The 20,606-nt window shown below is 38.0% G+C and overlaps 4 protein-coding genes across 4 annotated transcripts; 2 read left to right on the forward strand and 2 right to left on the reverse strand.

Moving 5' to 3' along the window:
- Positions 1 to 2,715: 2,715 nt before the first annotated feature.
- On the forward strand, positions 2,716 to 8,208 carry LOC103998929 (hydroxyproline O-galactosyltransferase GALT6). Its single transcript, XM_009420557.3, has 7 exons — positions 2,716 to 3,822; positions 4,281 to 4,513; positions 4,605 to 4,892; positions 4,976 to 5,104; positions 5,235 to 5,408; positions 7,034 to 7,141; positions 7,575 to 8,208. Exons 1-7 carry the CDS (start codon positions 2,928 to 2,930, stop codon positions 7,779 to 7,781), a joined length of 2,034 nt encoding a protein of 677 aa, XP_009418832.2. The 5' UTR covers positions 2,716 to 2,927; the 3' UTR covers positions 7,782 to 8,208.
- Positions 8,209 to 9,929: 1,721 nt separating this feature from the next.
- Positions 9,930 to 12,852, reverse strand: LOC135649000 (vesicle-associated membrane protein 721). The gene is made up of 5 exons (XM_065167082.1): positions 12,534 to 12,852; positions 10,858 to 10,999; positions 10,647 to 10,767; positions 10,467 to 10,529; positions 9,930 to 10,303 (listed from the first exon to the last, which is right to left on the reverse strand). Exons 1-5 carry the CDS (start codon positions 12,721 to 12,723, stop codon positions 10,160 to 10,162), a joined length of 660 nt encoding a protein of 219 aa, XP_065023154.1. The 5' UTR covers positions 12,724 to 12,852; the 3' UTR covers positions 9,930 to 10,159.
- A 1,335-nt stretch (positions 12,853 to 14,187) lies between these two features.
- On the forward strand, positions 14,188 to 15,340 carry LOC135649289 (protein ASYMMETRIC LEAVES 2-like). Its single transcript, XM_065167502.1, has 2 exons — positions 14,188 to 14,970; positions 15,049 to 15,340. The coding sequence occupies exons 1-2, from the start codon at positions 14,303 to 14,305 to the stop codon at positions 15,155 to 15,157; spliced, it is 777 nt and encodes a 258-aa protein (XP_065023574.1). The 5' UTR covers positions 14,188 to 14,302; the 3' UTR covers positions 15,158 to 15,340.
- A 527-nt stretch (positions 15,341 to 15,867) lies between these two features.
- LOC135649257 (gamma-glutamyl peptidase 5-like) lies at positions 15,868 to 19,020 on the reverse strand. Its single transcript, XM_065167461.1, has 4 exons — positions 18,692 to 19,020; positions 16,445 to 16,600; positions 16,199 to 16,366; positions 15,868 to 16,086 (listed from the first exon to the last, which is right to left on the reverse strand). Exons 1-4 carry the CDS (start codon positions 19,007 to 19,009, stop codon positions 15,979 to 15,981), a joined length of 750 nt encoding a protein of 249 aa, XP_065023533.1. The 5' UTR covers positions 19,010 to 19,020; the 3' UTR covers positions 15,868 to 15,978.
- Positions 19,021 to 20,606: the final 1,586 nt, after the last annotated feature.

The following is a 20,606-nucleotide window of genomic DNA, read 5'->3' on the forward strand; positions in this document are numbered from 1 at the left end:
AAGATGAGTTTACTATCATTAATTTAAATTTGAACATCTTGCAGTAGTCTAGTTCAAATTTATTAGATTAATACTTTAATTATCTTGTTCAGTCCAGTCGTTAGAATTGATATTAGAATTGACATAATATTAAATATGATAAGAGATGTAAATAGAAAATGACACTTCCCACGATTAGATTAAAGACAATATGAATCATCATTTAACCGAAACTTATATACATCATACTAAAATATGATTATGGGCTATATTGGTTTTTGGATGAAGATCAACAATTCTAAAGAAATTTATAAGGGTTTGAGCTCAATAAGTTAATGAGGTCAATCATTCTATCAAATCACGTCATGATATACATATTAATCATTTGATCATTAATATTTGCTTGTTAATCTTTAAAATTCTAAACATAGTTTGCACTAATTATTCATGCTTAACAATGATAAACATCTCAAAAATATTTCAAATTATGATAATATTTTTAATAATATAAATTTCATTAAAAATATATAAAATAGATAACTACAAGATTAAAAATCTCGGAAATATATACATACAATCAATGTATTTGGAGTATAAAGCTCAATGGTACATAGACAAAAATTCAGTCTCTCTCTCTCTATATATATAAGGTTTCTAATTTAACATAAGAAGAAGATTTAACATATACTTTCAAGATCAATAATCTGCAGAAGATACTTTTCGATGCATAAACTTAGGTTGTAGCATGGATGCAAACTATTTCAACATTCTATTAATATCCATTATAGCCATCATAGCTAATCTTTTGCACAAATTCAATTTATTCTTTTTAAAGTGCTCCTATGATGGAAAAGCTCAACATGAGTTTGAGTCCATGATGTTGACATCAATCTCTGCAAAGAAGAATCACTAATCACCATTTTATGTTTCCTCCAACCTTTGGAATTTGAACTGAGAAGCCAAGCTAAGCTCCACAGCTTCTGAAGGCAAAGTTTCAGTGGCTGAAGAGTAAACCCCCCAACACCTACAAGGCTACATATTATATGCCAAGTATATATATACAGTATCAGGAAAGATCATCTGACAGCCAATTAAACAATACAGTATGAATACCTTTAACAATATTATATGAAGACCTGAAAGGCTATCTCCTGACAGCCTTCCAACACTTATAAACAAATAGCCCCCATGAGCTCACCACATCATTGTGTCATATGCAGCCTTTCAGATACAAGATAGAGAGAGTTGAAGAGAGGAGGAAACCAGATAAAAGCTGAGACAGAGACAGTGGAGTGCATGTGAGCAATGCTTTGACAGCATCACTATACTTTAGGAGTACAGATACTATAGGGTGTGAAATGGAATGTAAGAACATTTCACATATTCTGTATCTTAATTGCCTAATCAATGAAGCAAACAAATGATTAAGGATCATAAACAATAATAAGAGCTCAATAATCAATCACTGATTGGGTAGCTAAGGAGGAACTAAATAATGATAAGTTTGGTATCATCTACAAATTAATTCTTAATCCAAGAATATGTAATACACTTAGTCCATACTTCATCTCACTTCCTAGCTAGTGAAAGTGAGAGGCTCAAGAATAACATAACATCTGAAGTGACGTGAACCTTATCATGTTAATGTCAGCCTCTAAGTAGTGAGAGAACAGTGACAAGTAGTGATGTTTTGTGATCTAGCATGTTCCAAGGAAATTAAAGGATTAGAATAGATTAGGTCTTGCAGAACAAGTCAATCACCACCACAGAAGACACAGCTTTAACATTGGGAGTCAATATGTGTGCAGAGGGTACCCTCTTGCAACAAATAGGTCAACCTGGAGAAGAATTTGGGATCAGTATCAAATGTTATTAGTGTGTAATGCCAATCAATTCTTTTTTCTTTTCACAACATAATGATTTTTTCTATAAAAAAATTGAACTATCGAAAAGGGGATATATATATAAAAAAATTAAACTATCGAAAAGGGGATATATCTCGAATGCGTTAAACATGTCATCACCATAATTCCTTTTGAATATTAAAATTCTCTACATATTTCTATTATAAAAATAATTAAGATCAATAGTTAATTTATATTAAAAATAAAAAATTATAAAACTTTGCTAGTATAGGATTAGCAAGTATGTTAATAAAAAATTAAAAGTTAATTAAAAGAATTCTTAATAAATTAAGATTTACTTATTTTATAAATACTCTACGAGAAAGTTTTTCAATATGCCTAAGAGGATTAAAAGAAGAATTCTTACATTTATTTTTCATATAATAAATATATATATTTTTAACTTTTCGAAACATGAGTTTTCTAGTTTGTTCTTTGATCGTTGATCTTAGAGATTTCTCTCTTTTCAGAGTTGACAATTAAATTAACTATAGTGACAAATACTTAATAATCTTTGCAAATGTGAACCACCCATATTACCATAATAATAATGGTTTTGGTTTCTTTTTGTGTTCAAATAATAGGATGTGTTAGAGACATTTTTTTTTTCTGTGTTTTGATCGATTGCAATAATAATGGTTTTGGTTTCTTTTTTTTTTTTCTGTGTTTTAATATATATATATATATATATATATATATATATATATATATATATATAATGACAATAATAAGGACAGCAACAAAATAATAATAAAGAAAACAACAGAAGGAAGTGAGGGAAGGTGGAATAATTAAAGGCGAGAAATAAAAACTCCCATCGACCGACCGAGCGACCTCTCAAACGGACTACTTTACGCCTTTACCTTTCCACCGCCCCCCCCCCACCTCACGATCTCTTCCTCCTCCTCCTCCTCCGTCGTCGGCTTCTGTCGCCCCACCAATCGTTGCACGCATCAATCGAGGAGCAAGTCCGAGACGTGAGGGTTTCTCCGTGCCCTCCATTCCTGACCCAGGTTTGGGCGGGGGGTGGTGAGGGGGGCGACGATGAGGCGACCGGCGAAGCTGGAGGCGGCGCTGTCTCTTGGAAGGAAGCGAACCATGCAGGGCCTCCTGGCCGCTGCCATTCTCTACGTGGCGCTCGTCTTCCTCTTCGAGTTCCCCGTCCTCTTCGGCCGGATCCCCTCCCCATCCTCCTCCTCCTCCTCCATCTACGCCGCCGCCGGGCTCCTTGGTGGCGACGGCCTCGGCCTCTCCCTCCACCTTGGCGCCGAGGATCGGCATGCCCCCCTCCGCCCCTCCCGGCGCACCCACCTCCTCCGCGGCTCCGCCCTCGGCCCCACCGGCTTCCGCGTCCCGTCTGACCGCCGGCGGTCGATGACCGTCTCGGGGCTCGATTTCCGGATCGTCAATGCCACCGCCGCCGGCCGCGGGCCGTTCTCCGGTCTCGACAAGGTCGCGAGGGACGCGTGGGAGGTGGGGCGGAATCTTTTGGAGGAGCTAAAGGCGGCGCCTTTTGCGGCCCCCGCGGTGGCCACGAAGGACGAGAACAGGACGGAGGACGGCTGTCCGCACTCGATCATACTTTCCGGGGAGAAGTTCCTTGAGCGGGGGAGGGTAATGGTGATACCCTGTGGGCTGACGTTGGGATCACACATCACCCTGGTTGCGAAGTCGTACCAGGCCCACCCAGAGTACGACCCCAAGATCGCGACCTTGAGCGACGGGGAGAAGGAGATCATGGTGTCTCAGTTTATGATGGAGCTGCAGGGGCTCAAGACGGTGGATGGGGAAGACCCGCCCAGGATCCTCCATTTCAACCCCAGGTTAAAGGGGGATTGGAGCGGGAGGCCTGTGATCGAGCAGAACACGTGCTACCGCATGCAGTGGGGATCGGCCCAACGGTGTGAAGGTTGGAAGTCCATGGCCAATGAGGAAACCGGTGGGTTACCAAAGCTTCCACTTTAAGCTATTCCCCGTGATGAATCATGAGTATATTTGAAAGAAATACTTAATCCGGAAAAAGTCATCAGATTGTTGTGAAATGCTAATTTCTGATGGATTCTGCTTTCCTCAAGAGCATGCTAAACATCTGAAATTCCACTTTTTTATATGGAAAAATTATTATTCTGATTTCTTTTTCTTTTTCTGTTGCTGTAAGTTTTGAATATTGTGGAATATTGGAGGCTCACTAGATGTACAAGTCTGTGACTTTGAAATTTCTGAGGAATTATTCTTCTAGAATTTGATACCGATAATAGTTTTTCGGAGAAAAAGAAGTCCTTTTACCACGAAGAGTGTTGATTTCCATTCTGAGTACCTTCTGTATGTTTTACCAAAGTGTTTTGCTTTAAGAAGTGATCGTTGATTAATGAGCTTGCTTTCTGACTGCTATTTCAGTCGATGGGCTTCCGAAGTGTGAAAAGTGGATCCGTGATGATGACAACCAGATGGAGGAGTCAAAGATGGCATGGTGGTTGAACCGCTTGATTGGTCGGACGAAGAAGATTTCTGTTAATTGGCCATATCCATTTGCAGAAGACAAGTTGTTTGTCCTCACTCTAAGTGCTGGATTGGAAGGTTATCATGTCAATGTTGATGGGAGACATGTGACCTCTTTTCCTTACCGCACTGTAAGTTCCAGTTGCAAAAGCCCCACAGCTGATGTGATCTGGATTCAACATTGTGCTGGAGATGTAACTCTATGGTTTATCTCCCATGTAGGGTTTTGTTCTTGAGGATGCAACAGGCCTGTGGGTGAATGGGGATCTTCATGTCCAATCCATTTTTGCTGGTTCATTGCCTACATCTCATCCTAGCTTTGCTCCACAGAAGAATCTAGAAATGTTAGCAGAATGGCAGGCACTGCCACTTCCTGATGGACCAGTTGAACTTTTCATTGGCATCCTTTCTGCAGGCAACCATTTTGCAGAACGTATGGCCGTCAGGAAGGCATGGATGCGTACAGTTAGAAAATCATCCAATATGGTTGCTCGGTTTTTTGTTGCTCTGGTAAATTTTCAAGCTTTGTGCCCTACATTTTTCATTTTGTTTTTCTAAAGATATGCTAACTAATGGTTTTTTTGTTCAAATAGCATGGAAGAAAGGAAGTGAATGTTGAGTTGAAGAAAGAGGCAGAGTTCTTTGGTGATATTGTCATAGTGCCTTTTCTGGACAGCTATGATCTTGTTGTTCTCAAGACTGTTGCCATATGTGAATATGGGGTTTGTATTGACTACAATGTGTTTTTCCCTGAATCTTAGTTGCTTGTTCTGCTTTTTCTGGTCCTGGTGATTGATTATTTCTAATCCCGAAGGTTTCTTTGGTGCTCTCTTTTCTTTCTTGCTCTGACAGGTTCATACTGTTTCTGCTCACTATATAATGAAATGCGATGATGATACCTTCGTTAGAGTTGATTCTGTATTGAATGAAGTGAAGAAAGTCTCCAGTGATAAAAGCCTATATGTGGGTAACATGAATTACTACCACAAGCCATTGCGAGAAGGGAAATGGGCAGTTACATATGAGGTAATAAATATAAGTTTTCCTTGTAGCTAAACACACGTATGGTGTGACGAAACTTGAGTACATTGGAATCCCCTTTTAATTCTGTATACAACATATTAATGTCATACTTTTACACACTTTGCAAGGGTAGAAATTTTGGCAATTGAATCTTGCTTCCTGAAGGTGGAATAAGTCCACTTGTCTTATCTGCAATGCTTGATTGATGACAGGAACCAGAATCTTTCATGGTTGCTGCCACCCTGCTCTGCTTAGAAGATGTGTTTGTAGATTAGATTTTTGTGTCAAATGCCTCCATGAACAAAAAACCCGCTTTTTTGAACTATAAATTATTATGCTTTTTTTTCTCGCAAAACTAGATGTATTTTGCCATCAATTAGAAAGAGAAAAGAAGTCAGAATTTTGATTGACTTTCTCATGATAAAAGACATGAGTATTTTGAAATCAGAAACATATGATTTCATGCACCAAGAAATGTGTAATGGAAATCATATCCCTGGGTGAATATATTCTTTATTATCACAAACAAAATGAAGCAATGCAAAAGCTGCATTTAGATCTACTAGAAGCACGCCAAGGTGTATATGGCAGAAATCACCACTGCCAATTTAAGGTTAAAGATTGGCAAGGAAAACTTTCTGTTCATGCTTCTTGTGTTATGACTTGAACCAAAAGATTGTGATGTAGTTGATTGATATATTTAATTCAAATAAAAGATGTTAAGCGATATTTAATGGTGGCGAGAGACTTTCAGTGTATGACATGTATTAATGTGCAGTTCTCATAGTTTGAGCTCTGACCTGATATATGCATCTAAGGTTAGATACTGTCAGGCCAATTTATACACTATGATGTGATAATGTAGCCTTTCACAAATTACTCCCTTATTCTTTCCATTGACTATATCATTTCGAAAAAAATTTTCAGCTTTTTGACTGATCCTAATATTTATATGCTCATAATCAGTGTTCCAAGAAGTTACTTTTAGAAGTTTTTTCCTTATGTACAGTTATTACAAAGTGCACCAGGTGCTACTCTATATGCACTAGTCTCAAATGGGGATTTAAAACCATTGCCTACAGAAGCTTCCTGGATGAACAACCATCCAGCTAGCTGGATGTTGGCTTCTAAGTAGGTTTTGTTGCTGTCTATGCATTTGCAGTCATGCCCTTCAGTTTGTTGTTGCTGCTTATGCTAATTGTGGAGTCCCATGCACCAATATGGCCTCTTATGCATGAAAAAGCAGACGTGTATTCCTATGCAACCTCATCTGGCTGCATTAGCGAGAAATGAGGTTGCATATGTGCTGTATGTTTCCTCATCCTCACTAACATTCTACAGTTGCATCGTTTTAAAATTATACAATACATCTTTTCCTATATCTTTTGTCTTGTCATCAAGTTTTGCTCTAGTATGCATCTTTCTCTTGCAATCATGTACCATATTGTGGTCTCATCATCTGACGCACATCTATACATAATTAGTCTTCTTGGGTATGCGGCACACATCGCATCACAATAAAGTTTTATTACTAAGAACTAACATGTTCATGATTACTTAGTGTAATATCATCTGGTGAGATAAGGTAATGCATTTATCGTGCTGCGTAATTCTGACTGGTGTTACAGGAATGGCCTGAAGAGGATTATCCAGCATATGCAAATGGCCCTGGTTATGTTGTATCATCTGACATAGCACACTTCATCATTTCTGAATTTGAGAAACATAAATTAAGGGTAAGTGTGTTTATTTTTCTTTTTCACAAGGATAACAATTATAGTTTAGATTAGTATTACGAGTAGTAACATTATTGGGTCAAGATGACTTGGGAATTAGTTGCAACCATATTTCTGTACCTGTTTCTTCAGTGAAGCATGACTTTTCACACACCATTTTTAATGAAAATACTCAAACAAAATCATGATTTTGGCTACATGCTTTCTAGTTAGTTTACCAGAATGGATCTCTGTCTTGCTGCTTCTTTTTGTTGATAATATTCTTTTTGTTCATGTATGAAGAGAAACCATCGCAATTGGCATGTCCTTCTCAATCTCATGCTTTTGTTGTCGTATCATGATGAAAAACTTTTCTGGCACCCGTATAGCATATGAAGATTCTTTTTGTCAAATGATTGTACATTAAGATGTGAGGTTTTTCAAATTGATGCAGTTGTTTAAAATGGAGGACGTGAGCATGGGTATGTGGGTTGAGCAGTTCAATAACTCCAGAGCAGTTGAATACATACATAGTGTCAAGTTCTGTCAGTTTGGATGCATAGACGATTACTACACCGCACATTACCAGTCCCCAAGGCAAATGACATGCTTGTGGGACAAACTGCAGGCAGGGAAGCCTCGGTGCTGTAACATGAGATGACGTCAACATGATTGAACAAGTCAAAATTTTAGCAGCTATACGGCTGCATTCATCGCGCAGGCTGGGTTGATAGTCCTTACAAATTTGTTTCCTGCCTTTCTTTTCACATCGGCTGAGAAAGACTAGTGGCCATGGAAGAGCTACTCTGCTGCCTCTAGATATAACTACAAGGATCAAAACGATGCAGATCCTGTTACTCCACGATCCCTCTGATGGAGGTTGCAGCGGTTTTAAATACTCGTAATGTTCAGATCTTATGGCTGCTTCTTGTCTCAGATTTTGTAATTTAATCTCGGTTAAATCGGATGAAATGCCATGGCAAAGAATCACCCGTTGTTTCTGTGCAGAATCAGACCTCGTTTTTGTGCTTATTGTCTATACTTGAGAAGAGCATATAACCACTGAGTTCAAGGTTGAACTTGCGACTTTTTTGTTGTGATTTGCTCTTGTGAATTTACCATCACCTTCTTGATATTTGGGAGTCTCAGAGCCATGGAAATATGAGTTATATTTGCTTTTGCCACAGGCAGTTAATTCACTACCTGCAAATTTAAGATGAATCATTAGATAAGAAACCTCCATTGTTCACCAAAGCTTCATTCTTTTCATGTTCTTTAGCAGTGTGTCAGCTGTCCATGATCTTGGAACCAGCTTTGCAAATTGTTACAGCTTTCCAGTCGTTGTAATAGAAATCTAAGATGTTTGCCAGCTGAGACGTTGTTCTCGTTATTGGATTTTGTAGTTGGCAGAAACTGGTCAATCTTCTAAAGAGTAGTATGTTGCTTTTGGGTTGTGCATTCTGTGCCTACACTGTACCATTTTGCATACCATGACAGGATTCTTCTACCTCAAAAACTTCAAACTCAATCAATGGAGTTTCCACTTGATGAAAGAAACTTTCCTGTTGAGACTTGAAAGTCTAATCAATGGAGTTTCCACATGGATTGGACCAGTGTACTTTCAAGGGAGCTTTATGAACTGCTGTTCTGTTTCCAACACGTTGATGTGGGTGATGCTGTTCGAAAGTGCATAAGTTGTTCGTAGGTCTTCAATCAAATAGGACTCTTTTTTTTTTTCTTTAAATTCTTGTATATTTCTTTCAAATTTGTTGTTATCAAAATAGAGGAGGAATCCTTTATTGGATTGAATTCTCCCTCTCACATATTCCTTCAAATTTCTTTTCCCTTTAACACTGTATGAGACTCAGATCCTGCTATACAATGAATACATTTGATGAATCCCATATGAGATGGCATAATTATATTGATTGTAGAGAAGAGAATTGCTAATCTGATAGAAATATTTGGGACCAAAAGGATCTCTTTTAATCTAATACTTGGAATATTCTCATCTCCTTATCTTTTTCTTTTCTTCCTTTTTCTATAGATCAATCTATAGAATAAACATGTTCCTTATTTTTTCTATGGATCGATCCATAAAATGAGTCTCGATACTCTGTTTACACTGCATTATGTTGTTTACAATAATAATAATAATAAATATTATAACATAATATTTTTGTATTATATTATAGTGATATTGCTAAGAACATTGTAACACAGTATAAAAACTATAGACATAATATTTTAATGAAATTTGTATATGTACTGCATTATAGTGTTTTTCTGATATTGTTGAAAACACTATAATGCAATGTAAAAAAAATCATAAATATAATATTTTTACAAAATCTATATGTGTACTGCATTACATTTTTTTGATATTGTCAAAAACATTATGACACAATATAAAAACTATAAACATATTTTTTTACAAAATTTATACATGTATTGTAGTATAGTTTTCCTAATATTATTGAAACCAAAACATCATAACATATAAAAATATTTTAATTAAAAAATAAAGGAAAAAAAATAGATCGATAACAAATTAGACGAAATAAAGACATTCTTAAAAAATATCTGAGAATGAGGACACTTTCTAAAAAAAAAAAAATCCAAAAATAGAAGCTTCTAAGAATTCATCCAAATATTTGTTTTATGATTTATACAAATCATGCAAGAAAATCCAACAATGCTAAAAACGAAATTGTATAGATTTGCCGAGTTGCTAAAGTGAATCTAAAGCAGCAAGACTTACAAAGCATTAAGTTCTTGCAGAACAACATTGTACTCTGATAGCCACAAATGACAACAACACATCTGCCAATTCATTATTTAGCAACAAAGAACTGCGTTCAGGCTATACATGCATTACACAAAACCTGCTAAGCCAAACCCAAAATACTGATTTGCAACTTGGAATGCTAAACCACAAATCACCAATGTTTATGGAAGTAGCAAACTATATACCACTACATATAGCACTAGTGCTGCTGGGGAAGGGGTAATTGTGACAGCCCCCCTTATCGATCAATATTAGCATTTGAAGCCATGGCACACAGACAAAACGATAATAAGTACAAGTGCAATAATGATTCCCAAGACGATTAGCTTAACCTTCATGTTCTGAAGCCACATCTTCCTCCTCATCTGTGTTCCATGCTGTCTGAAATCTTGTGCCTGTGATACCACACATCGGAAATCCATGAGAACTGAATCCCCGGCAGAGGAAGCTAACAGATAGTACATGAAGACGCATGAAAAGCATAGCTCTCCACTGTACTAATACAGCAAGTTTACTATGACTTTGAGAAGGCAGTGTGTATAGATATGACTTGTATACCTGTGAGCGAAGGTTTTCTGTCTTGTCAACAAGCAACTCAATTTTCTCCCCGCGATCAAGAACCTAGCAAATAGAGAAAGATCGATCAAGGAAACAGCATCAAGAACATCCATCCGCTGTGAAAAAAACGAGATCTCTATCATGAAATTTATTTATATATAGATGGAAATGGCTAAGCACCTTCTCAATGTTCTCCATCATAACTCCTTTGACTTCAGAAACCTGAGCTTTCACTTTGGCAAGCTTGCTTATCTCTTCAGGGTGGTCGACACAGTACTGCATGTGCTCTTTAAGCTTGGACCTGATAGGTTAGTAAAAGCTTCCCTGTTATGTTTGCTTATAGAAGATTATACGGATTGATTGAACAATTGAGTCATCATAAAAAGAGTACCCGAACTCGCGGGTGAGGCTGTTGGCTGCAGCAGTTGCAGCTTTTCCTCCTCCATATCTTTTGTTAAAATCCTCCTTCACCCTCTCTAGAAAGGCAATGGGAATTTGCCTGCCAACTGACTCGACAGCAACAACACAATATGCTGGAAAAATTGACTTCCGTTAAGCTCCAGGATAGAACTTTTAAGATTCTAAAGTATTAGGTGTGGAAAAAGATAAAAGTGCCCATAAACAGAAACCTACATGGTCTAGTTTTATAATCTAACATTATATTTACCAGGAAAATAAACATAATGCCTGTAACAGAATGCGCATGGGGCAAACAAATAGGAGTTTACCCTAGAATTTAAACCTCAAATCATCAATTCCCACAAAGGTGTCCAGTGTCCATGCCTCCATAACAATAAATCCAATAATATTAACAATAAACCATACCTGGATATGCTATTATTTCTCACACAACATATTGGTCCTTGTTTCCAGAACCTCCACGAACAGGAAATATACACCAACCCTCCACAATCCCAGTAGTATAGAACATAACGTCTAACAAACAATATGCAACTGTTTCTAACGGCCAAAACAGCATCATTCTTGAATGCCTAACCTATATCCGATGAATCTGATAAGGATGGAATAAAAATATATGAGAGTCCACCAAAGAAACTATTATAATTTATCTAAAGAATGTAACAGGTGATAGAGGATAAATTTGTGAATCATCAAAACTTAAGTTGGCAAAGAATATCTCAGCCTGATGTTAACATTACCGGAGGGCTCACTATTACTAGCAAGAGTAACACAGATGCGCAAAGGTCATTTTGACTTGCAACTAGGAAAAGGAGAAAATTTCCACCTTCAATGGCAGATGAGAATATTTATGCATGGTTCAAACATGGGCAAATGAAAACATCAATACAACCTTTATATCATGCTTACTAAATAAACATACAGGCTGTCCATTTAATATTATTATTACTCAATTAACACATCATAACGAGAAACATGAAAATTATACATAACTAGAGGTCAAGAATAAGTTTTTGAAGCAGAATGATACCAAATTAGATGCTTCAACATGGTATAAAGAGCTATAAGAAACACATTTCTACTTTCAGATAAACATGAGGAATGCAATCGAGTCCATCTTCTCTTAATCGTCCAAATTTCTACTGAATTTTCTAAGTCTCCACTGATTTCTTCTTCACTGATGCTTCTGTGTACTTAGGAATCTCAACAAAGGAAGAAAAAGAAAGACAAATGACTATCACATGTTGAATTGAACTTATTGATGCCGATAGAACATGTAGCAAAAGAACATCCTAACTCAAGCCAACATATCAGATCTGTAGAGGAACAATCATCTCCCACTCTATTCGCTCTTTCCACTCAAAGCTATCACCCCATATCGATCGCAACCAGAACTTACAAGAAACCCATCCTTCAAACGAGAACAATCCACCTAACTGCTCCAGGAACATCACGATCCATCAACAAAATCAACCGAGAATCAAACCCTAGCCTAACGAAAGACCCCAGATTCGCGCTCAAATCAATCAGAACAACAACCGTCAAGCCCAAACCCATCAATCGAACGCGAAAAATGTACACGACGTCAACAAATCTAATCCAGCACGAAACCCCTCAATACTCCTGATCTGGAAGCAGAGCACTCACTGTAACCGTCCTCGACGAGGTAATTGAAGGTGTGGCCGTCGCAGTTGTAGGTGAACTTGTTGTTGCTAGCGGGGAGCTTCTGCAGGCACTGAGCAGCGATGCTGTTGAAGTTACCCGAGAACTCCGTGAACTCCGCCAGAACCACCGTTCCCCGCGCGACGAAGCTGTAGATCAACGACTGCTGTCCCATCTCCACGACCCCTAAAGAAACCCTAACCCCAGATCGGTCGAATCAAGACGAGGAGGAAGTGGAGGAGACCGCGATCTCCACCAAGGTAGAAGAGGCGAAAGGTGCCTCCTCTTCCTTGTCGTTTCTTGTAAGGGGGGCAATGGTATGCATGACGACTTTATCCATCTAATCATGGAGTAGTCCACTATTTTTGGTCTTTTGAGGGTAAAAATAAAAACTTGCCAAATATGCTCTTTCTTTATAAAGCCCTTATTATTTTCACATATTTCATAAAAAGCCATCTTAGATAGATTTGTTTCCCCTAAGTATATAACCTAAAACAATTTTTAGATTTTAAAGAGTGTGTGTAATTGAACAGATAATAGCTCTTTAATCTCCTACTAAATTTTGTTAATATTTCTAAATTATTCTTATGAATTTATCTTCTTATTGTTCTTTTTTACCTCTTCTTCCATAATTATGTACTATCACTATGAATTGATAATGACGGGTGATAGAAAATAAGATGAAATAAGAGGTAAGAGAAAGAAAAAAATTTAAATAATAAAATAATAAAAATATTATAAATAGTAAGCTTTGTCTCTTTTATTTTTATTTTTTTATTATGTAATTCCTTACTCCTACTTATTGACTTGTTTAATTATCTTTGTTTTTCATCATATTTTATTAAATATTATTATATTATACTTTTTTTTTATAATTAGTTATCATTATTATGTCGATGTATATTCTTTCAAAAGTTATATTAAGATATTTATACTTATGAAAGTGAAATATTTAACCTTATTTCTTTAATAAATTTTTTAAATTTATTTTTAACTCTATAAAATTATCTTTTTAATTTTATATAGGAATGTCAAAATATAAGGATATTAATATAACTTTTAAAAATATAGATATAGAGATATAAATATAACTAATTACAAGGATAATCTATAATTAGCTTGTATTTTGATGATTTTGAATTATAGATTGGAAACCTATTCTACATAGTTTTATCTACATAAATGTTTATAATGTTGAAGTGTACACAAGAACTTGATCGAAAATTACTATTAAATTTGCTTCTAATAAATAAGCACATGAAAATGCTACATAAAACATAACCAAAATGAAGCAGAGATATTACAAAAAAAAAGAAAAGAAAAAGAGAAAATTGTTGTCTTCAGTGATTAACAACATCAAATTGTACATGAAAAAGAAAAAAATGAACAATAAACTCATTAAAAATGGACAAAAATAAAATGTAACGTTAAATCACCATCAAAAGGGGAAAAAAAGGGAAAAGAAAGAGAAAAAAAACAGTAAATTTTGGATAAAAAAAAGTCAATAGAAAACAACATTGATGATTCCCCTGCGACTTCGTCCACCTTCAAATCTCTCACGCGCTCCGTCCCTGTACACGTGCGTCCATCACCGGCGCCATATCCGCAACCACCCCATCTCTCTCTTTCTCTTCGTGCATGCGTCTTCCAACGTTCTCCTCCTACGACTCTCCCCATTCAAACACTACCACCTGCGGCGGCGGCGGCAGCGGCAGCGGCAGCGGCGGCAGCAGCAGTAGGAGGAAGAGGAGGAGATGACGGTGAAGGGCGGCACGAACAATGCTTGCGCCGCTTGCAAGTACCAGCGCCGCCGATGCCCCGCCGACTGCCCGCTGGCCGCCTACTTCCCCGCCGACCAGCCCAAACAGTTCCAGAACTGCCACCGCCTCTTCGGCGTCAGCAACATCCTCAAGATCATCAACAGGCTCGACCCGCCGCAGAAGGCCGAGGCCATGAAGTCCATCATCTACGAGGCCAACATCCGCGACCGCGACCCCGTCCACGGCTGCCTCGGCGTCATCTGCACCCTCCACCTGCAGATCCAGCACCTGCAGCTGGAGCTCGACACTGCCACCGCTCAGCTCGCGCTCTACCGCCACCACCACCACCAGTCCCTCCAGCTCGCGTCCCCCTTGTCGTCGGGCTCTTCCCCCATCACCGGCACCGCTGCCAACTGCCTACTCTTCGACAACGGCATCTCCATCGTCGAGAGCTGCAGCCGCGCTGACAACAGCGATATCAATACCGTCGGGCCCTTCTGGGCTCATAATTCACATGCTAACAATGACAGCACCGGCAACTCGATCGTCGCAGTCACAGCTGCAGGATTACATGCTCCGTTTGCAGGTGTAATCGAGCACGACTACGATGATATTGCGCCTTACTTCGATACCATTGACGAGGACGGAGCTTACGAATCAAGGTCGATCGAACACAACTGATTCATTGCCTCGATCGATATCATATGATTGGTTTTCTTACTGATGATTCTATTGATCAGCTCGGAGTCTTCGTTGAAGGACACGATGCAGTCGACGATGGAGCATGTCTCGCAAAACGAGCTGAAGAGCGCAGCTGCTTGCTTCACTCTCACCAATGCTGTCAATTAGGTGATCTCGTCTCATCAGTCAAATAATATGCAGCGAAATTTGATGCTTACTAAGGTAGATTACATGAAGCAGAGTTCAAATTTCTGATGAATAACAGGAGCTAGCTACAATGCGTAGCTCGATTGATGAGACTACCATTTCTTTTGTTAGGACATTGTATAGTTCGTGATAATAATTAAACAGTCTGGCTACAGTTGATTCACATCTGTTATGCACTATATATCAACTCGAGGAAATATTTGACCATCCATTAATACATCTCATCGCGGGTTTGTAGACTACTTATTTTTGAAAGATAATAAACAAGATTTCCTTTGTGAAATACATGTGATATCTGGACATCAAATGTAAGATATTCATAATAATATTCAAAATCTTTTATGGAAAGAAGACTGTATACTTATGATATCAATCATCATCGGACCCGAACAGCTGCTAGCTGTAGAAAATGAAGAAGCATTTGAAATAGAAACATCATGATGTGATGATAATTATGTTCATTAAAGGTTTATACCTTGATCAAAGTTGGAATTATCACCAAACTGTTCAACAGCTCTGTGTAGTGTCCCTGATATGTTTGTTTGTTCTAAAAAAAGGGAAAATTTTGTTTTGTTTATGTAAATTTGAGATGAGGTAACTATGAGATGAATGATTGACACAGTAGTAGCAATGCCATCAACCCATGCATTACTATGAATTGTTTCATCAAATAGAGGTTACATCCAATACAGGAGATTGAAAAGGGTGAGCACCCCACACTCCTGTGGAGCTCAGTTGAGATTAGATCTGCAGTTCCATGTCCAATCCAAGAGAGCCTTTAGCTACCATGAAAGCTGCCCCGTGAGAAAGCCTCTGCAGAGCCTCTTCCAAGCCTCTCGGTCTGGTTCTTGTGCTTCTAAGCTTGCCTTTGCTGTCTCAGCTTGACAAGCCTGCAAAGGCTACAAATCCATTAGCTTTCAACACAATATACATGGAATCAGAAGTGCTGTCTTTTGGAGAGCTTGGTTTCAGATCTCATTTTGATGGCTGTGAGACTCTGACCTGAATGAGATTACGCTGGAGGAGGCGATCGAGGAGGTGGCGGAGGATGTCCTTGTTGTACTCAGGGTGGCCTTGGATGCCCATCATGTGGTCTCCGTATCTGAACATCTCGACCCCGGTCTTCTCCGAGCAGGCTATCACCTCTGCATAAGGCGGCGGCTGCCACACCTGCGCGGCAAGCAGATCATCGTCAGCATGGAAGGAGGACACTGCTTGCAGGATGGATCGTACTTCTTCTTCACAGACTTCGTCTCGATGGCACTCGATGATAGGGAGATGCGAGGGGATGTGGAGAGAAGAGAGCAGCTTGTTAGCGGAGGGAGAGAGGTTGATGGAGGTCACTCCGATATCCCATCCCTTCATGGCTCTGCCGGTCTTCCCGCCCAAAGCCCTGCTCAAAATCTGCCCAAGTAGACATCACTGTCAAAGGATTACTGAAGAACACATTGATCTCAATAATTTTACACTATAAATCTCAAAACAAATAATATATACTATCTCATTCATATCAACTATCTTAAAATTTTTATAAAGAATATTTTAATTTTATACATTAAACTAGGATAACAACTTACAAACAAAATATTATTCATGTATAAGATTAATATAATAAACCTATTTATATTAATCTTTAGATATATATACTGATTAATACTTTTTTTAAATCCAAAAGAAATAATAGTATCAAACTTAATATATAATTATTTAATTTTTTTAAATCAAAAATAGATTTCTTAAGTTTGTAAACCTATTTTTTTTCTTTTTTTATGAATAATTTAGGTTATTTCATGTTGTCACATGCAACCCCCAACCCTTAATCGAGCTATTGTCATGACAGCTTTGATGATCGTTGTCCATCGTAATCGTTGCCCACCGTAGGGCTTGCGATCATCTGATCGTGACATCATAACAATGCCTTCTTTTACTATAGTCGCTTGTTACATAATACCTTTAGTACTATTATCGATTGCCTGCACTATTCTCCACAGAGTCATCGCACATAGTAGTAGCCTTTGCCCAACTTGGTACTATGCTGTTAAGGGTAGCCACCTTTGATCGCAACAGCGCGTACAACATGCAACAACACCTCAACCCCTTGTCGATGGCAACAGTAGTAACAACTCTCATTGTAGCACCAAACATCACGAGATCATCACCCTCGACCACCGCTAAAACCAATATGAATCAATTCTGACGGTTGAAATTCTATGATGTGGTTTCCTATGACATCATTGACAATAGTCCATGATACCAAGCGAATGTACAAGGAAATCTTCATCACTCATAAGCATACGACTAGGACTAACGGTGTAAACAAAATATATCCAATCATCTTTCACAAGCCAAAGACAATTATATATACAAACAGATTTAAACTTTTTTAATCTAAGATGTTTGATTATAAAACAAAATAACCTGACTGCTCTAATACTAATTGTAAGCATAAAATTATAAGCGAAATAAATTTAATGCCAAAATATGAAATCAAATATCCATGAATTAGATAGTAGATGTGCATATCTTTCGATACCATTTAAAAATCTTTTCTAATCCGAGAACACACTCTATAATTCAACCTGCAAGCAATAATATTAGAGATCTATAAGATGAAAAAGATTCTCTCTCTCCTTTCTTTGTATCGTTGATGAAATTAGATTAAAGAGAGATAAAGATAGATTTGTAATATGTTATTACATGTGTATTGATAGATGAAATCAGGAGATCTATGATAATTAATTAGGAGAGTACTTCCCATCAAATATATCTCCTAAAGAATATTACTATTATTAAAATTTTTTATTAGTTAATAATCGTAATTAAAATTCAATTAAATTTATAATATATTTTATTCAATTAGATAGTATCATATAATCTAATACAACTCTCTCTCTCTCTCTCTCTCTCTCTCTTATTGCCCAATCACATCAAAGTTGGGTGTCGAAAGTGTAATAAAACTGTGATCTCTATTTATGGAGGAAGAGAACAAACATATCAAGTTGCAAGTACCAGGAAGCTTTAAGCGGAGGGCAAGTTTCTTCCTATAACCCACTTAATGGAGTCCACTAATGAGGTTGCGAAGAGGTCAACCACGTAAGAAAAGGTCCTCTGCCGACACTAATTGCACTCAAGCTGCATTCAACAGAGGATTGTGATCAGAATATGATGATCACATGCACCTCTCTTCATCTCTGTGAAAGAAGTGATAACGAAGCATGTTCACCAACTGAGACCAAGTGATTTGACGGACACAAAATGTGCTGTTCATGCGTTGTAATCCCTTCTTCTTCATTCACTTAATCAAATGCTTATCAGTTTTAAGATACTCTGATCTATAAAACATTGGTCTTTAACAAAAGAAGTAGAAAAAGATTTGGAATGCAGAAACCCAAACCTACAAATCTCTGTTCGTTTAGGTGCAAACTAGGATAACTATACCAAAGTTGATACCCTTTGACGAAGAAGAGAGCAGAATGAAGAAGAAGAAGAGTGTACCTGGTGACCGAAGCAGACACCGAGGACCTTCTTCTTCATGGAGTCGAGTGACCTGAGGAAGGAGACGAGGTCGTTGATCCACCGGTCGTCGCCGTGGGCGTCGCTGCAGCTGCCGGTGATGACGAACCCATCGTACGTGTGCACGTCCAACATGCACGGCAGCTCGCCATGCATGGCGCGGTAGACGTGCCACGTCTCGTCTTCCTCCCCCAGCAGCCCCATGAACACCTTCAGGTACCCTCCGTAGGCCTGCTTCACGTGCTCGGACTCGTCGGCGCAGAGTAGCACCGCGAACTTCCGCGTCCCCGCCTTCTCCATCCCTCATCCGTTTTCCCCCGTCGTCTCCCTTCTATAAATAGAAGAGATAGAGAGAGGAACAGAGCAATGAGAGGAGATACATAAAGCTCCCATTAACTTTCTTAGAAAAAACTCTTTCACAAAAACAAATTCTCACTCATTTCAAATATTCTCCCTACAATTATCATTTCTTCTACATAGATCACTATCAAATTCCATGATAAGATTGGATCTTCAAGATTTTTCTTCCACACATGATTAAATTTGGTTTACTTCTTCAAGCTCTAGAAGTAATGTTTCAGTCTTGTGCTTCATTAGATGTAGAAGAAATGTCTTTTAGTATTTACCGTTGACAACATTATATGCAACAAAACATCTACTTTCTTTTCATTAAGCTAATTGGGACTAGCTGTAATTCATCTGATATATCTTATATACACATCAAAAAATGCCTGATCCATATAAATCATTCACATAATGTCCAATCCCCCTAACTTAATCAAATGAATTTTCCTTGTTTACCACTGTCATCCAATGAGATCCATAGGCAGAAAAAGAAGAAGGCATTGAAGCTAAAAGAGTATCCTTATATCTATGGAGGCAGTGCCCAAGTGCCTGAACCCTTAATTGTTCTTCCAAGGAGGAGCATGCAGAGAATATATGACCAATAATTTTGTTTTGTTTCACCCTTATTGCTTTAGAAAGTTCACCTATAAAAAAATCAGCACTCAAGTCATGTCATCTGGTAGAACAGACCTCTTGCCAAGCACCACTTCCCTATTCAAACATCAATGACAGTACTCCTTATCAGAACATCATGTGTAGAATCCTTACCCTGTTCTTCATTTGTTTAGATTACTCCTATGGATGATTAGATGCCAAAAAAGATGCAGTAATCCAGCCATGGATGTTAAGCATGAGAGGGTGCAGGTGTAGTAGCTGTTGTGGTCTTTTAAGTGGCCCACTCAAGTACTATAATAGGATTTGCTATTGAGTGGAGGAATTGTGTTTTACATAAATGCAGACAAAACTAATTGCATCAACTTTTTATCTACAGCTGAATTGTGCCTCAAAATGACACAATCTGAGACTCTTTTTGAGTCCTAGATTGAGCTTTGCAGTTGAGAGGACAAAAACCATTACAGATAGCTTTGATCACAACATCTGCAGAATTCAGGATATGTTGGCATTTCAGTCATTGCCTAAACAAAAGAAATTTGATCATGAAGTGTGTGTCTGGGGAGATAACTAAATGCCATAGAAGGATTTCATTGCCCCAACCTGAAGTTATCATGAAACAGCTTTACATCATAACAAAAGTTTAGTAGAAAAAAGCATCCTAATGGCCACACCACTCAGAAAATTTCTGTTTTCTAGGCCTCCATCATGTATAATTTTGCCCATGTACCAACTAGTTCAAGCCAGAGACATAACATGGTGGAGTAAGAGGAGAAATCCACAATCTCTGAAGACAAGCATATGTAGTGGAAATCACTGATATCAATGTCCAATCATAGAAGAAAAGATCCAAAACTCATTACACAGAGATGAGGCATGAGGACAGCTTCATCATGGTTGTGTTGTCGGCATAATGGCTTAAAGTGGAAAGATCTTACAG

Source organism: Musa acuminata, chromosome BXJ3-9, assembly GCF_036884655.1.
Source record: "Musa acuminata AAA Group cultivar baxijiao chromosome BXJ3-9, Cavendish_Baxijiao_AAA, whole genome shotgun sequence".
NCBI classification, from domain to species: Eukaryota; Viridiplantae; Streptophyta; class Magnoliopsida; order Zingiberales; family Musaceae; genus Musa; species Musa acuminata.

What these genes read in the sequence shown, in the direction of transcription:
- LOC135649000 (XM_065167082.1), bottom strand. Translation starts at nt 12,723, where the DNA reads ATGGGACAGCAGTCGTTGATCTACAGCTTCGTCGCGCGGGGAACGGTG. An exon ending in CCTCGTCGAGGACGGTTACA is followed by an intron (nt 11,000 to 12,533) that starts GTGAGTGCTCTG and finishes CAATTTTTCCAG; the next exon opens with CATATTGTGTTGTTGCTGTC. An exon ending in CAGAAAACCTTCGCTCACAG is followed by an intron (nt 10,304 to 10,466) that starts GTATACAAGTCA and finishes GTGGTATCACAG; the next exon opens with GCACAAGATTTCAGACAGCA.
- LOC103998929 (XM_009420557.3), top strand. Translation starts at nt 2,928, where the DNA reads ATGAGGCGACCGGCGAAGCTGGAGGCGGCGCTGTCTCTTGGAAGGAAG. An exon ending in CCTCTTTTCCTTACCGCACT is followed by an intron (nt 4,514 to 4,604) that starts GTAAGTTCCAGT and finishes TCTCCCATGTAG; the next exon opens with GGTTTTGTTCTTGAGGATGC. An exon ending in AATGGGCAGTTACATATGAG is followed by an intron (nt 5,409 to 7,033) that starts GTAATAAATATA and finishes CTGGTGTTACAG; the next exon opens with GAATGGCCTGAAGAGGATTA.
- LOC135649257 (XM_065167461.1), bottom strand. Translation starts at nt 19,009, where the DNA reads ATGGAGAAGGCGGGGACGCGGAAGTTCGCGGTGCTACTCTGCGCCGAC. An exon ending in GTGTCTGCTTCGGTCACCAG is followed by an intron (nt 16,601 to 18,691) that starts GTACACTCTTCT and finishes CTACTTGGGCAG; the next exon opens with ATTTTGAGCAGGGCTTTGGG. An exon ending in TCCAGCGTAATCTCATTCAG is followed by an intron (nt 16,087 to 16,198) that starts GTCAGAGTCTCA and finishes TAGCCTTTGCAG; the next exon opens with GCTTGTCAAGCTGAGACAGC.
- LOC135649289 (XM_065167502.1), top strand. Translation starts at nt 14,303, where the DNA reads ATGACGGTGAAGGGCGGCACGAACAATGCTTGCGCCGCTTGCAAGTAC. An exon ending in GACGGAGCTTACGAATCAAG is followed by an intron (nt 14,971 to 15,048) that starts GTCGATCGAACA and finishes TCTATTGATCAG; the next exon opens with CTCGGAGTCTTCGTTGAAGG.